The sequence below is a fragment of the Coenobita brevimanus genome, chromosome 108, assembly GCF_032717465.1.
Source record: "Coenobita brevimanus isolate Jiangsu-jjx chromosome 108, ASM3271746v2, whole genome shotgun sequence".
NCBI lineage: Eukaryota > Metazoa > Arthropoda > Malacostraca > Decapoda > Coenobitidae > Coenobita > Coenobita brevimanus.
In genome coordinates this window covers 807,462-823,459 of record NC_137061.1, presented here as the reverse complement: position 1 = coordinate 823,459, position 15,998 = coordinate 807,462, and the positions used below count along the sequence as shown (strand labels likewise).

Below are 15,998 nucleotides of genomic sequence, written 5' to 3'. Positions count from 1 at the left end.
AGCAATGATGTTGAGGTAACAAGGAAAGAAGCGAAGGAAGCCAGTAGTAGTGACGAATGTAAGAAGAATGATGCTGATGGTAAGAAGAATGAAGCTGAAGTAGGTAAGAAGAGTAATGCCAAGATAGTAAGCAAAGATACATCAGAATCTGAGGATGACATGGCCACTTCAAAGGCATCAAGCAAGAAAGTCCGGAAATTCAAGAAGATCATAATTGCCTCTGATTCTGATTCTGAAGTAGAGGAAGTATCTAAGGAATCACCGGGGAAGAAAAATTATGAGTTTAAGAGTGTGTTACCAGTACGCAAAGAACCAGAAGACTTGATTGCTGGAGATGAGGATGACAATAACGATGATAGCGATGATGAAGGGTCCATGGTTATAGACGAGAGTGTCACCTCTGAGACAAATGAAACTGAAGGTTCAGAGGCTAGCTCACATATGTCTGAAGACCAGGCTTTATTGACTAAGGATAAGGTGAGCAAAGGGAAGCAGATAAAAAAGAAGGGGAAGAGTGGATCAGGAAAGACAAAAGGAAGTACTAAAGTGGTGAAGAGTAAAGCAAAGGCACAGACCAAATCAGGTGCCTCATCTAGGAAAAATCGCGGTGGAAAGAAAGACAGGTATGCTAGTGACAGTGGATACAGGCCAGAATTGGGACTCAAACTGACTCGTCACACGCAAGGAGAGTTAGAGGAGTTAATTAAGGAGCAGAATAAATTGAAGGTTCTAATCCCAGTCCCACAGAAAATAGTGGTCTCAATATGGCAGGATGAGAGATCAAAGAGACGACGAAGCGGAAAGCAGAAGACCCCAGAACCACCACACACAGAAAACATTGTGGTTATAGGAGCAAAGAAAGCTAAGGAAACTCCCAAACCCAAGTCTCCAGAGAGACCTGTGGAAGCTAATGATGATGATACCATTTCCTCCATACCTGTTATTCAGCCCCTTGAAGGATACTGGGAATATAATGCAAAAGTGGGCAAATTCTATGAAGCATATTTGCCAGAGAACACAGGATTGATTAATACTTTAAAGAGGGAAGTGTCTTTAGGCTCACCAACTTCAAGGAGAGGGAATAAGAGAAAGAAATCCAACTTGCCAAGAAGAACACACACAAAGAAGACCAGGGTAAGTGCTAAAGATACCATTTCAAAATCCCACAGTACAGGTGATACAGGAAAGCGAGCCCTTGAATCACCCATTGGAAGAGAGGAGAAAAAAATGCGCTTGGCTGAAACTAAAGGCAAGGACACAGAGCAGTTTAATCTGTTTGACGATAGCCTATCAGAATCAGAGGACCTTCCTGACTTGACGCAGATAACTCCAAGCTTATTCGATGTTGACCCCACCATCAGTAATGCTTTGCCTGATGCGACAGTGTTGGCAAATGTCTTGAGTCCACCTCCTGCATCCCAGCAAGGTCAGGAAAGTATAATTAATCAGGTAGTAGAGGAAAACCAAACCATCATGTCTGTTGAGGAAACCAAGTCTACAAAATCAAGTGAGGCTGATAAACCATTAGATAAGGAAGGACTTAAGGTGCTGGATGAAGTGATTGACTTGGTAAATGAAAGTGGGAGTGAATCAAATAATGCAGCAACTGATTCAGTAAAGGCAGAGACTAATGAAATTAAGAGTGATGAAACTAAAAAACCAGCAGAGGAGACAAGCAAAGAAGTTAAGCCTGAGGTTGTAAAGGACGGTAAAACTGAAGGAGGAAGTCAGTCTTGTGATGCAATGGAAGATATGACAGAGAAGGAGAGCCAAAGTTTTGATGGTGTTTTGGACAAGATTGAGACACCAGCTGAAGACAAACCCAAAGCAGCTGTAGAAGAGGAGACAGCTAGTAAGAGCAAAGATAGCAATAGTACGTTTCTGAAAGAATCCAAGCCTCAGGAGCCACAAAGCACAGATGAACTTGATAAAAAATCTGAAGTGGAGAAGCAGGCCTCACCAGTTCAGGAGGATACAAGTGTAAAAGAAGTGAAGTCTGTAAGTGATGTAAATTTCAGTGAAAGCTTGAAACCCAAAAAGACAGAGGATGAGGAAGTACCTGTTACCAGAGGGAGTGATATTAGCTCAGAAAAAATTGAAACCCCAAGCTTACCCATTGCTAAGGACAGTGATGCAAGTTCTTCCCTCAAGTTGGATAAAAGTACAAGTGACACTTCGGTACTCGAGGATGATGGTGATGCTGACGAGACGGCTAGTGTTGGGAAGGTTAGTACGAGCAGTTTTGTGGATGATGCCTCAGTGGTGTCTAGTGAAGGCAGAGACCTGAAGACGCCAGAATCTCAAATGTCCAAAAAGGGTAAGAAGGGTAAGCAGTCTGCCTCACTGCCTTCTGTTGAGTGTCGCAGGGTGACACGTGGATCCATCGTTCAGCCACTTACGGCAGAGGTTGTGGAGTGGGATGATGGAGGTGTGGTGGACCTGTTCCAGTGTGACCTGTGCGATTATGTTGGGCGCCACATTGCTAATCACTTAGTAAACTTCCACAGTGAGAGAGAGTTACCATGTGAGTTTAAGAAAGAGGACTTTACACCTGTGATAAAGGATCATGTAGGGCCACCTGCAAAGCCAGCCACGGATTGTCCTCCATTGAATTTGAGGTGGATCCCAGAGAACATGAATTTCGAGAAGAGTGTGACCTGCAAAGACTGTGACTACATATCCAACAGCCGGTTTGACATTGTGTACCACTATTTAGAGCACCAACCCAAGTCCGCTCACCAGGTTAACCATTGCCGGCTCTGCAACTTTATGTCTGAGAGGAAAGAGGACTTCTATAACCATATGTCGAGTCACACAGGGGAATACCGCTACAAGTGTAATTTGTGTGGTCATCGTGCGTATAAGATCTCCCTCATGAAGTCTCACCACAAGGAATGTCATGCATCACAAAGAGAAAGTATCATTACCTCTCCCATGCAGGAGGAGGATGGGCAACTGTATATATATGTATGCAAACTTTGTATGTTTGTTAGAATTGCCCAGGAAGCAACAGAACTGCATGTCCAACAGAAGCATGGAGGGAAAGCTGATATCCATAAGGCCAATATGAGTAGGCACATTGTCTTACATTCAGAGTTAAGGAAGTGTGGTGGGGGAGATTCTGTGGATACAACCTCATCGCAGGCCCTGCGTGCAAAGATAAAGGGGCGAAAGAAGCGGAAGGGCAAGAAATTTCCTGACTTAGAGGTGTTTGGTGTGGAGGAGGAAGAGGATGTGAATAAAGAGGAGGAGGAGGCAAAGCAATTAGTAGATCGAATATCCTCCAACATCCACACCACCATGTCTGTTCAAGAGGCACAGAAGAGAATGTCCTTGCTTAATTCCATCAGTAAGAAATTGGATGAAGAGACTGAGGAGAACGAGGAGGGAGAACTAAATGACACTGTGGGAGGAAACACTGAAGAAAAAGATAAGACGATAGATAAAAAGGAAGAAAAAGATGAAAAAAAGGAGAGTGAGAAAGTGGCTGTTGATAGCACTAGTGAAAATAAAGTTGAGGGAGAGAAGGAAAGTTTAACAACCAAGGAGAATGCTGATGAAGAGAGCAGTAGCGATGCTGGAAAAGAGAGCAACAGCTCTAGCAAGGAGCGGTCCTGTGATTATAGCACGTCAGTAGAAAGTGATAATGAGTCAACAATGAGTGCTTTCCACCCGGATGCATTTGAAGATGACTTGGTAACGTCTGGCAAAAGTTCCCTGCAGGAGACAATTCGAAAACTGTCAGCAAAGCTGGAGGAGGATACACAGAGACCGTCACTTGGAGACAAAGGGAAGAAGGTTGTGAGTGGAGAAAAAGTTGATCAGAAAAATGGAAAGACGGCAAAGGGTTGGTCTGTGAGCGGTGAAAACTCTGTGAAACAAGTTGAGAATGAAAAGAGGAAAGCTGGAGGAAAGGAACCAGAAAAAAGGGAAAGTGAGAGGGATATAGAGGTTACGTGTACTAAGTCAGGTAGCGTAAATGATGATGATGATGACAGTGACTCTGATAACCTGGTGATTTGTGAGGATGAGGGTGAGGGAGGGGTAACTCCCCAAGAAGGAAGTCAGAGTGCCATAGCTGATGTGAGTTCGAGTCCGCAGTCATCACTACAAGACTCGATCCATTCCATCCTTAGGGAGACGGTTGCAACGCCCAGTAGTCAGTCAGCTGCAGAGAAGTTGCCCAAGTTGAGGATAAGACCTGCCCACCAACTCATGCCTGTACGCAACTGGAAGGTAAGACTAGGGACTACAGTATTGTAAGTATCCTTGGAGGCTTCATAACACCCCTTTGTTAAGAATGTATGATATGCAGTATAGTACACCTTGATATTTGGTTTGATGTTTTAGTGACATTATATACTGTGTGTGTGTGTATATATATATATATATATATATATATATATATATATATATATATATATATATATAAACACACACATACATATTTATATATAACAGTACTACTATTTCTACTATAGATCTTTTTTTTTTTTCTTAATTATAATAATAGGGAGGTAAAAAGCAAGCATTAGTGACAGTGTTCAAGTGCTGTGTTGTCGATTGCTACTTCAGCAGCACCAGCAACACTGACCTTATACAACACATCATCACAGCACATGGTCCGTACAAATGCATCGCGTCTGGCTGCCAGTTTGTCACCAAATCCAGAGACCTCTTTGCCATGCATCTCATCAAGCTCCACCCTAATGTTAGTATTCAGTTCATACTGTTTGTGAGTTATTACTGTATAGTGGATTTGTTTTTACTTGACAGGACTGGGCCATTCTCATAGCCAGAATACCGGTACTATAGTAAGTTGTGGTTGCATGAAGCTGTGAGTCTTAGTTATGAGTTGGGAATAACTTTTCTTGGTTACTAGTCATATTAACCATCCAGTCTGACAATGTTTGTCTGCATCTTAACAGAATGCAGGCCTTTTCTAAGCTTAACTTGGTTAACATGTCAAAGGTTTCTCAGTACATTAACTGTGCCAAGAAATTATCTGTACAACAGGTTTCCAAATGTGAGGAAATGCTCAGGATATTAGGGCAATTTTGTTCTACCCAAACAAAAAGATCCTTAATCCCATTCTGTTAAGTTGCAGACTTAGATTAGGTTAGAATTCATCCCAGTGTTAAATATGTTTACTTCTGTGTTTCAGCTGAACTTCCTGGTGTGCCCGTTCCACTGCAAGACTGTGTTCCGTCATTTTGCCGACTTGATAGACCACCTCACAGACCACCATGCCGAAACTCCTAGTGAACCGGAGCCCCTAGTGGAAGGTGAGTAATTTTTTAGTGGAATTTGTAAAAGTTTAACATCCAGTTTATTATTTATTTATTTATTTATTACTGGGCAAACTTTGGCTGTCTGGATGTTGCTACTCCTCACCCTGCCCTAGGGTAGGGAAAGGAGTTCCGGATAATGATGATGAACGATGATATGTATCACTTTTTACATAATTTATTTATGTATGGTAATTAATGGACGGCAGCTTCCCGTATAAAAGAAAATATATAGTATAAGGATTTTTTTTTGTTTTTTTTTCGTCTTTTGTGGGAGACAATTCATTGGCTTGATTGATGAGGGATTGATTGTGTGACCCATCTCATTGGGCCGTCTTTCAGCTCTTCTTTGGTTTCTCCTCTTTCCATTTCATTTTTAGTGGCAGTAAGTGCGAGGATGTTGATGATAAGGGTGGTTGAGGTCATTGTATTCATGTCTGGTTATTAGTCCCTTACTGGTCAAACTGGTCGTGGATTACAGGTTTGTTCATTTCCATCAGTATGTCCGTCTGCAGCTTTGTGTCTCTTCTGTAGCTTCCACGTACATTGACGGATTTTGATATACCTTCGCACAATTGTTCCCAATACCATGACAGTGTGTTGAAGTAATGACCAACCGTCTACTCCCAAAGTCATGGCCACGCTTGGGGCTCAAACAAGGTTGGGTGCTGTCATACTTAACAGCCATACCTACATTCATATCTGCTCTGTACCATCCACATGCATGAACAGATTTTGATATAACTTCACACAATTGTTCCCCATACCATGATGGTATGTCACGCGGAATAACCAGCTGTCTGCTCTCAAGGTCAAGTACATTGTGTGGCTGTCATATGATTGGAGACTTCGTTTTGCTTGGCAATGATTGATTCACTTGTTAGTTCAGTTATATGTGGATTTTCATATTGTATTCACTCCCATCTTAAATGTCAGGACCAACTTGCCTAGCCCCGGGCTCTTACGCTCCTCGTGGGGCAACGTAGGATTGGATGATGATGGATGGATGGATTTTTATTTTTATTTTTTTCCCCTCCTGCAGAACCCGATTCTGATGCCCCTGGGTTTCTTCGCATTGAGAGTGTCAGCACAATGGATCCAACTGCAGCCTTGCAGATGTTTGGTGATGGTTTGTATTGGCATGTTTATATGAACTTGTCAGAAGTCTGATCTCCCCTCAGCTCAGTTGATGGCCAAGTGTAGTCTGATTGAAGGGTCAGTGTAACCATTAAGGAAGGAGATTCACTCCTGCCTTATATCAAAAGGACTTTATCCACAGAATATCATGGTGATATGTAGAGTACAGTATTTAAGTTGTGAGAGTGGGCTAGTTCCATCGGTTGTAAACAAACCATAATGTGTGTGCCTTATTCTCAGAATATCATGGTGGATCCAGCAGCTCCCCCTCCACTTCTGTTGAGGCACAGTCCCCTGTAAGGCCCGCCATATCCAGTCAACAGGGCATCACAATCACATCGCCAGTTGCCATACGGTTTGGCAACACAGTCCTGCCAGCCACGGTCACCAGTAGGCCAGCAGAGAACCAGGTCACCCTCTCCCTACCAGAGCCCTCAAATATGGACGATCCAATTCAAGTTTCACAGAGTATATCTCCCCAGATCTCTGGCACATCTCCCTATCACACTAGCTTGTCAGGAACTTCATCTATTCAGACCACATATAGCACATCCCTGCAAATCTCTGGTGCGTCTCCATTCCACACAAGTACATCGGGAGTCTCGTCCTCCGTCACATCTCCGAACTCAGAGAGACCCTCGCTGCCTAGCACCCCTGATACCGTGACCACCAGCTTGTCGCAGTCCACCAGTGATGCATTTGATGATGATGATGATAGATCTCCATGTATGAAAGGCAAGGGGCTTCCCCCAGGCATGGCTACAGTACCAAAGACTCCACCTACCGTCCCTATCCAGCACCTGTTCTTGAAGTGAGTATCAATTACATGCAGTCATCATGAGTTCTGTCATTTTATTTGCATAGTTATCATTAATTTTTTTTTATCCACCAGAGTGTTTACTTAAATTTTGGAAGGATCTCTGATGGTGCGTTGTAATTTGCATTCATTTTTCTTCCTAGATCATCACTTACTTCCTTCTTTCTCCTCTTCACTAGTCTCTTTACGTACTTCTTGCTCTCAGTATGTTCAGTTCTTATTTCAATTGAACCCTTGTCCTGCAACCACTCTAGCCACTTCTTCCTCTTTTCCTCTACTGCTCTCTTAATCTCCTCATCCCACCATGCCGTACCTTTCTTCTTAGTTGTTACACTTGCCACACCGCACACCGCTTTAGTGTTCCTAACTAAGCAGTCCCTGTATGCATTCCACAGACTCTCCAGATCCATTTCATTCCACATCGTCCTCTCATGGCCCTCGTGTCAGCAGCCATTCCCAGCATCGACCTCTTTTCGAGCACATAGTCATTCCGGCTCCTTTCAGCACGACCCCCATTCCCTCTATATCATGTATATTTATGTGCATCTTTGTGTTTGAAATACGAGTTTCAAATGCACAACCTCCCCTCCGGACACATAGCCTTCAGTCACTTCCCGTTATCATTTTCTCCTGGTACTCCATTACATCCCAGGACCAGTGCCTACTCTTCCATTCATATTGCCCATTACATTCACTTTATATCTTCTGGGCATTTCTCCCACTGCTTCATCCAGCTCATCCCAAACCCTGTCTTTCTCTCTCTCACTCCTGTCATCACACGGTGCATATGCTTTAATCACTGCCACTTTCACCTTCTCAGACTTGAACTTGACATACATACATCTCGAGCTGACACATTTATAATCTCTCATTCCACTCTGCCACACCTCATTTATCAACAAAGCAACTCTTTCCTTGCATCTTCCTTGCCCATTTATGTCCAATCTTACACAAATCACACCCTTCTCCTCCTCCACTGCACACCCTTTCATTTTTGTTTCACAGTTCCATCACTGCATATCTTGCAGTCTTGAACACATTCACCACTTGCACCCTCTTGCTTTCCTCATTCACACCTCTCGCATACTACATGGCAGTGCAAATCTGCTCATTTGTTTGGGGCCCTGAGCAGGTATTGGGCCCTCCAAGGCTCTACGAAATATTTGCCATGATTAAGTGATTTTAGGTAGGGGAATCTGAAGGACACAACCCAGTCAAAAACCCCGGTTATATGGCTACCACCCAGTGTAGTAAATGGTTTCCTGTGTACAGGAAACCATTTGGCTTGACACTCAGTGTAGAGACCATAAGGTATGCCTATATTGAGTGAGTGGATGATGGGTGCCCTCGTCTACCATTTTATTGTTTATTTATTTATTTAATCTTTTTGATGAATACCACTTATTTTTGGCACAGATTCCAGACAGCTGATGCCTTTACAACATTAACGAGGAAGCTAGCACCAGAGGTGTTCAAGTGTATGCACCGTGGCTGTATCTTTGCCGATGATGACCCTGACGCGTTCCTCTCACACCTCATGCAACACCCTGGCACTAACTACAGGTGAGATTGAAGGAAATTGTATATATTTATTTTTTCTTCAGTGTAATTAGATTTGCGATTGTATTTTGAGTGGCTATAGAGATTACCTAACGCCTCTTCCTTAGCAGTTTATTTCAGCCATAGCTGAGCTGGGATGGTGACACTGGCCATCTGGCACATCAGGGGTCAACCCTGCCCTTTGTTTATTGCACCATATTATTGTTGGAGGCATGATGGCTCAGTGGTAGAGTGCCTGACTCGATGGAGTGCCTGACTTGAGACTGATGAGTCGTGAGTTCACGCCACGCCTGGGTAAGCTGCCCAATCAGTAGAGGTAGCGCTCTCCTGTCACCTAGCTGGTTGTAGCAGATGTGGCTCAGTGGGTTAGAGTGCTCTGACCCAAAGGTCAGAAGTTCGAGTCCACCCAAGGGTCATTGGTAGACATCAGGAAGGGCATCCAGCCATAAAGTGCTACGCACTCCTAAACCACAGTCCCCAACCCAGGGACAATGCTTTAGCCCTTATCAAAGAAATGGGACATGACATAAAACTCTTTAAAAAAAATTCTTCCTCATTATCTTTTTGTATGTTATTTATGCAAACTATGTCAGTATTAGGACAACACAAGTAAAATAATGTAAAAGATTTGAATGATGTGTGAATAACTGTTTGAACAGTTTCATTAGGCATGATTATGATGGTTTTCCCACTTGTATATTCCCATTCCTTTCTAGATCCCCCCCCCCCCATCTAAATGTGGGAAGAAAGGTTAGGATGATCTATCTATCTATCTATTGCCAGATGCCTCAATCCCGTTTGGGGTGGCCACAAACAAATCGCCTCCAAGTCGCCCTGTCCCCCGCCATTTCACTGCCCTGCTCCCAGCTCACACCCCCCTCTGTCATATACCTCTCAACCCCATCCCTCCATCTCATTCTCGGCCTCCCCCTCCCTCTTCCCTCCTCCACCTCACTCACATACACTCTCTTCGTCAATCTTTCACCCTCCGTCCTCTCCACATGGCCAAACCACCTCAGTGTGTTCCTCATAACGCTTCCTATTACATCCTCATCCACACCACAACGCTCCTTTATATCCTCATTTGTCAGCCTGTCTCTCCATGTGACTCCACAGGCTCCTCTTAAATAACTCATTTCCACTGCTGTCACTCTTGACTTGCGTCCTTCCAACAACGTCCAAGCTTCACTTCCATATGTTAGAGTTGTTATCACAATACTGTCATGTAGTAACTTTTTCACTTCCATGCTCACTTCCCTGTTTCTTATCACTGCTTTCAAAGAACCAGCAACCTTTCTTCCCTGCTGTACCCTTTCAAGCACTTCACCCTCCAAACCTCCATCCTTACTCATCACACTACCCAAGTACTTATATGTACTCACATTTTCCAATTCCTCACCATCCAACCTCGCTGTACATTCACTGACTTCACCTCTCTCAGAGATCATCACTTTACTCTTCCCTACATTCACCTTTAGATTCCGTTTCTTACACACTCTCCCAGACTCATCCACCAAGTCTTGCAGCTCCCCTTCGTCTTCACTCAACAACACAGTATCATCTGCAAACAACAGTACAGGGAGTTTCCAAACACTATCCTCTCTCACCAGGGCCACTCCAACATCCACTACCCTCATCCTGTCTTTATTCTTGAAGTAAGGAATGGAATGTATAATGATGATGATGATTTCCTATCTTACTACCTGTAGGGGTGGTAATGATGATGGTGGTGATGTTTCTGTATGTCATCTAACCCCATTTTTAGGTGTGCATAAGGATTGGGATAATGATGATGATGATGATGGTGGTGGTGATATTCATCATCATCATCATCATCTTCATTATCATCATCATCTTACTTTTCCCCTCTTGTTGTGCATGTACAGATGCTGCTATTGCCTGATGCTACACTCCACACCTGACCACCTAGTGCAGCATGTACTGACAGAACACAGCCACTGTCAGTTCCAATGTAAATACTGCCTATACCGTGCCTTCACCAAGATATACATGGGTGTACATCTGGTAAGTGTTTACTTTTTTTCTTATCATTTTTTCCCTTGGCATATGCAATAGAAACTCTCTGAAAGCCTCTACTTTCCAAAATATTTTCTCATGCGATGGGGGATGTTTATTACCTGCCCTCACACAGTTGATGCTTATTTTAAGACAACAATCATTGTTTGTGGACTTGTACAAGAACAGATAATAAGGTACAAAAATGAAGCACTTCTTTGTATATAGTGTAAATGGTGCTGTAATCTACTTATTACCTAATTATCTTATAGCTATCAGTATGGTTTTGCATTCCATAATTTTCCATTTTCTGTAGTCTTCAGATCAAAGCATTTTGGATTTGAAAGCTTTTGCTGTATTTGATAGTCATCCCCCTGAGGACCAGTAGTCTTCCTAAAGGTACTGTCACACTGGGCCAAAAGTGACTATCATACGAGCTGCTTTGGTTAACTGAAACGGCCTGCAAAGTCGAGTTGTCATCACATGCCTGTGATTATGTGAACTGCAGTGGCTAGCAGTGTCGTCTGTCTTGGCGCCTTGTGGTCATTTGTAAACAAACCACCATGACCTCATATGGATCTGCATTTGCCTGCAGGAAGTCAAGGGCCACAAGGCAGCCTAGTAGAGTTTTCCTTGCCGCAGGATCCATATCGAATACTGGTCAAAATCTGCTTTTCATCCATTGTTTGGAAACAAAACAGACAGCCTTCATGGCTGGCCACCAGGGTGCCCAAGTACGGTACTGATTTCATGGCACAAGAAAAAAATAGAAAAGAATAAAATCCACAGTAATTTTATTGTTTATAGGGTGAAGTGCTTGTTTTATTGTTGAGAGGGTGAAGTGCATCAATGGGAAAGGTTGCTGTTTCCTTGAAAGCAGTGACAGAAACAGGGAAGTGAGCATTGAAGTGAAAAAGCTGCTACATGACAGTATTGTGATACCAACTGTAATGTATGGAAGTGAAGCTTTGATCTTGTTGGAGGGACAGAAGTCAAGAGTGAGAACAGTGGAAATGAGTTATTTGAGAGGAGCATGTGGAGTCACATGGAGAGACACACTGACAATGAGGAAGTGAAGGAGCATTGTGGTGTGGATGTGGATGTGATTGGAAGTGTTAGGAGAAACACATTGAGGTGGTTTGGCCATGTGGAGAGGATGGAGAGTGAGAGACTGGCGAGGAGAGTGTATGTGAGTGAGGCGAAGGGAAGGAGCGGGAGGGGGAGGCCAAGGATGAGATGGAGGGATGGCATGGAGAGGTATATGAGAGAGGGGGGTGTAGCTGGGAGTGGAGCAATGAAATGGCGGGGGACTGGACGACATGGAGGTGGTTTGTTTGTGGCCACCCTTTACGGGATTAAGGCGTCTGGCAGTAGATAGATAGATTGAATTTTATTGTATTTGCTTAACAAATTTAGTTACAGTTTCTCTCTGTGATAACAGATTATTATCTCACCAGTTACAGAATTAATATTAGGCTCATTTAAGTTCTAATCGCACCGACAAGCTATCTGTCTATCTGTCTATTGCCAGATGCTATAATCCTGTAAGAGGTGGCCATTTGACTCTGAGTTATTTGTTTTACAGGGAGGGGCACTAACCCTCCACCAACCCACTTGTTGACATGTAGGGAGCACCTATGGCTCGATTATATGGTTACCACCCAGCGTTGTAAATGGTTTCTTGGCTTACAGGAAACCATTTGGCTTGTCACTCAATGTAAAGCCACCTGTAATGGAAAGAAAAGCAATAAGAAGTGACAGGAAAGATGGGAGAAATAGGAAGAGAGGAGGGCTGGCACAGAAAATGAATGATAAAGACTAAGGAAGAAGTAGGCAGCACTACATCAAGTGAGTGGATAATGGCTGCCACCACCTACTGACAAGCTGTGAACAAAAATTGTTATCCATTTTGCATCGCAGGCAAAGTCTCACTCACTGTTGGTCATTTTGACTAACAGCTAACAAAAGCTGCTTGCATGTTAGCCACTTTTGGCCCAGTATGACACTGCCTTAAGAAGTACATGGGCATGCATTTGTTAAATGTCAGGATTCATTTTTACTGTCCCTAACTTTGGGTAAATACTTGGTAGTGTATACCCTGAGGCCCAGCTGTCCTGGGTGCAACACACTTTAACACATCACCACTTGGGCACTAATACCCTTTGTCTGTATTCAGTACATTCCATCTCATTGAGGACTGGCATGATGATAGTAGTGGGGTTATTTTTATGACACTGGATTTTGTTTAAGGTAAGTACATGTTTTAAGAAAATTCAGATAGTTTAACTGCTCCCTGCTTGAGCCAATGTCAGATGATTTTAATCATTTGAGAGGCATAGGAGCCTGATAATGCTAAAATGTTTGGTCGTTTTTTGCAGAGAAACTTCCACCCAAATGATGAGCCCCGGTACATCAAAGTGGAGACCATCAGCCAACATCACCCTCCTAATCCGGCAATTGATCAGTTTGTTCGACCATACCGCTGCACATACCGTGAGTACTGTACTCTTATTATATAGGGAGGAAAGAAGGAAGGACAGAAGAGAGGGGAGAAGGAGAGGAGAAAGGTAGTAAGGAAGGAGTGAAGAGAGAGAGAGAGAGGAGAAGGAGAAGAGATAGGTGAGCAAGGAAGAAGGGAAAAAGAGAGGGGAGAAGGAGAGGAGAAAGAGAGTATGGCTTGAAATTTTGATGTTTTACAGTAGAGCACTAATGGTGGTGAGAGAGTGAGTGTTGATGGTTGTGGTTGTGGCAGTGGCAGTGGTGGTGGTGGTGGTGGTGATGATGATTTTTTCTACAGAGGAGTGCCAGTACCGTACAGTGGATGCAGAGGCATTCAAGTCCCATGTCAACACTCATGGGGCTTTTGTCATCCTCAGCTGTGATTTTTGCCATAAGCACCTCCATGTACTACCTTTAATTCAGGTAAGGCACTTCTTATCCTGGTCAACAATTCCATTTTGTGTTGCATCCAGTACACTATAAGCATATAAACATACCCCTTTACCTTCCCCCCCCCCCATCCTTTGCAGAGATTTGGTTACATGGACACATGAGAAAAAAAAAGTCACCAAAGTAATTATATCCAGAGAAAAGGTCACACACAGCCATAATTGAGCTATTTAATGGCCCCAAAACCCTTGGTAGTGTCCCCAAATATTACCAGGTATTAGAATCTGCTTTTTTAATATGTATTTAAAGATGATGTAGCAACAAAATGCACCTAAAACGTGTTATTCTTTGGTTTACTCACCTGCAAGTAACCGAGCTGGCAAAGTGAAGTGCCAGGAAAGATAAAGCCTGACTATATGTTCTTTGCCCCCACTTCCATCTTTTGCCTATGATTTTGGTAAAATGACCTTTCTTTTGGTCAACAGTTCTGTATTTTGTATTGTATCTGGCACAGTATATACTTATTGTCACTTAATTTTCTGTCTCACAGCAAGTATAATCCGTGCTAACTATCCAGACTGAATGGTGAATGCACTTTGATAGTAAAGATTGTCTTTCCAAATATTTGATAATAATACTGTTTTATGATTATTACTTCATCTTTAGATGGGAAGAAAGGTTAGGATGATGATTTCTTTCGTGGAATATGGTAATGATGATGTTGAAGCATATGATGGTGATGATATCTTTTGTCCAGCAGAAGAGGATGATGATTAATTCCTTTGTACATCATTAGCAAATGATGATTTCTTTGTAACAGCAGCAGCAATGATGCTGATGTTGATGGTGACTGTTTTAATATCTTTTGCACAGCACATGCGTGAACACCAGATGAATGAGTACCAGTGCCCTTACTGCTTACATGGGGAGAGTGAGAAAGAGCACTTACTCAGTCACCTGCTGAACTGCCACCCTGGACGACCTGGGAAGGTGCTGTTGAGGAAGCAGATCACGGCAGCGGCAGCAGCAGCAGCAGCAGCGGCGGCGAGTAGTTCAGTGTCGGATGGAGATTCAAGTTCTGACTCTGGCCTAAGACTGAAGTCATTGACTGCTAGATCCAACCGCAAGACTGACGAGGGTGGTAAACCTAATACATCACGTGCCCCTGGCAAAGAGCGGTCACAGGTAAGAATGTGTTTGTGTCTTTCTGTGTGTATACCTGTATGTGTCTTTGATGATGATGATGGCCGCCCTTTGTATAGAGGAATAATTATATCTTGCTTCCAATCCTCCGGGACTCTACCTTCCTCCCAGGCCAATCTGCACATCTTTCATATCCATATTACTGCTATCTCTCCCCCATGCTTTAGCATTTCACCATATGCTTCATCAATTCCTGGGGCTTTCCCCATTTTGACTTTCATTACTTCTATAACTTCAATCCCACTGATTTCTTCCTCTCTTCTCACCTCCCTCCTTCTCCTGGCCATTCCCGAGCTACTTATCCTCGCATTACTTTCATTCTGTATTTTCAGCAATTCCTTAAAGTTTTCTCTCCATCTGCTCACTTTTTCTCCCTTCTCCACTAGCAATCTACCATTTTTATCTTTTACTCCCTGACTTACTTTATCACCCTGTCTAACTCTCTTTACCTCTTTCCAGAACATACTCTTACATTCCCTCCTCTTTACATTCAAATTCCTTCCAAATTCCTCATCTACTGTCTTCCTCTCATACTTTTCTTTTCACCTCTTCTCTTCCTCTCTGCATATAACTCTCTCTTCCATCTCTCAGCTTCCTCATGCTCCTGTTTCTCATCCACTCACTATATGCTTTCATCTTTTGTGCCACAGCCTGTCTCACCTCTTCATTCCACCATGCTTTTCCTTGCATCCCCTTTTGTCTTCTCTTCCCCTCACACACCATCACACATGCTACACAGATTTCTTCTGCGAATGTCTTGCACACACCTTCCACATCCCCCGATTGCTCCAAATCATATTTACCTAATCGCTTCTCCACTTCTCTCTTATATTCTGCCCTTTTTCCATCCTCTTGCAACATTGTTACCTTCCTTGTACTGGCATACCCTGGTTTCACGATGTAATTGGTAGGGTAAAACCCCATCGTTAGGCGGGGTATCGTATATCGTGTAAAGCAATGTGAAGTGTTTACCTTCCTTGGGTTTTCCCCCAAACCAAGCCCATAACCCACCCAAATGAGCCCAAAAGCAAATTTAAAGCCAATCTAAATGGCCTAACAACTGTCAAGAAGCTAACCTAAATCTAACA

General features: G+C 43.2%; 1 protein-coding gene across 1 annotated transcript in view; it reads left to right on the top strand.

The window, feature by feature from the left end:
* The window catches only part of LOC145416917 (uncharacterized), a 55,285-nt gene that overhangs the window by 11,203 nt on the left and 28,084 nt on the right, over positions 1-15,998 (top strand). The window contains exons 6-15 of the mRNA XM_080285776.1: positions 128-4,236; positions 4,514-4,711; positions 5,165-5,285; positions 6,331-6,417; positions 6,666-7,236; positions 8,659-8,805; positions 10,689-10,827; positions 13,197-13,311; positions 13,616-13,740; positions 14,581-14,902. Coding sequence (XP_080141902.1) covers positions 128-4,236; positions 4,514-4,711; positions 5,165-5,285; positions 6,331-6,417; positions 6,666-7,236; positions 8,659-8,805; positions 10,689-10,827; positions 13,197-13,311; positions 13,616-13,740; positions 14,581-14,902 — 5,934 coding nt within the window. The remainder of the gene's footprint in view (positions 1-127; positions 4,237-4,513; positions 4,712-5,164; positions 5,286-6,330; positions 6,418-6,665; positions 7,237-8,658; positions 8,806-10,688; positions 10,828-13,196; positions 13,312-13,615; positions 13,741-14,580; positions 14,903-15,998) is intronic.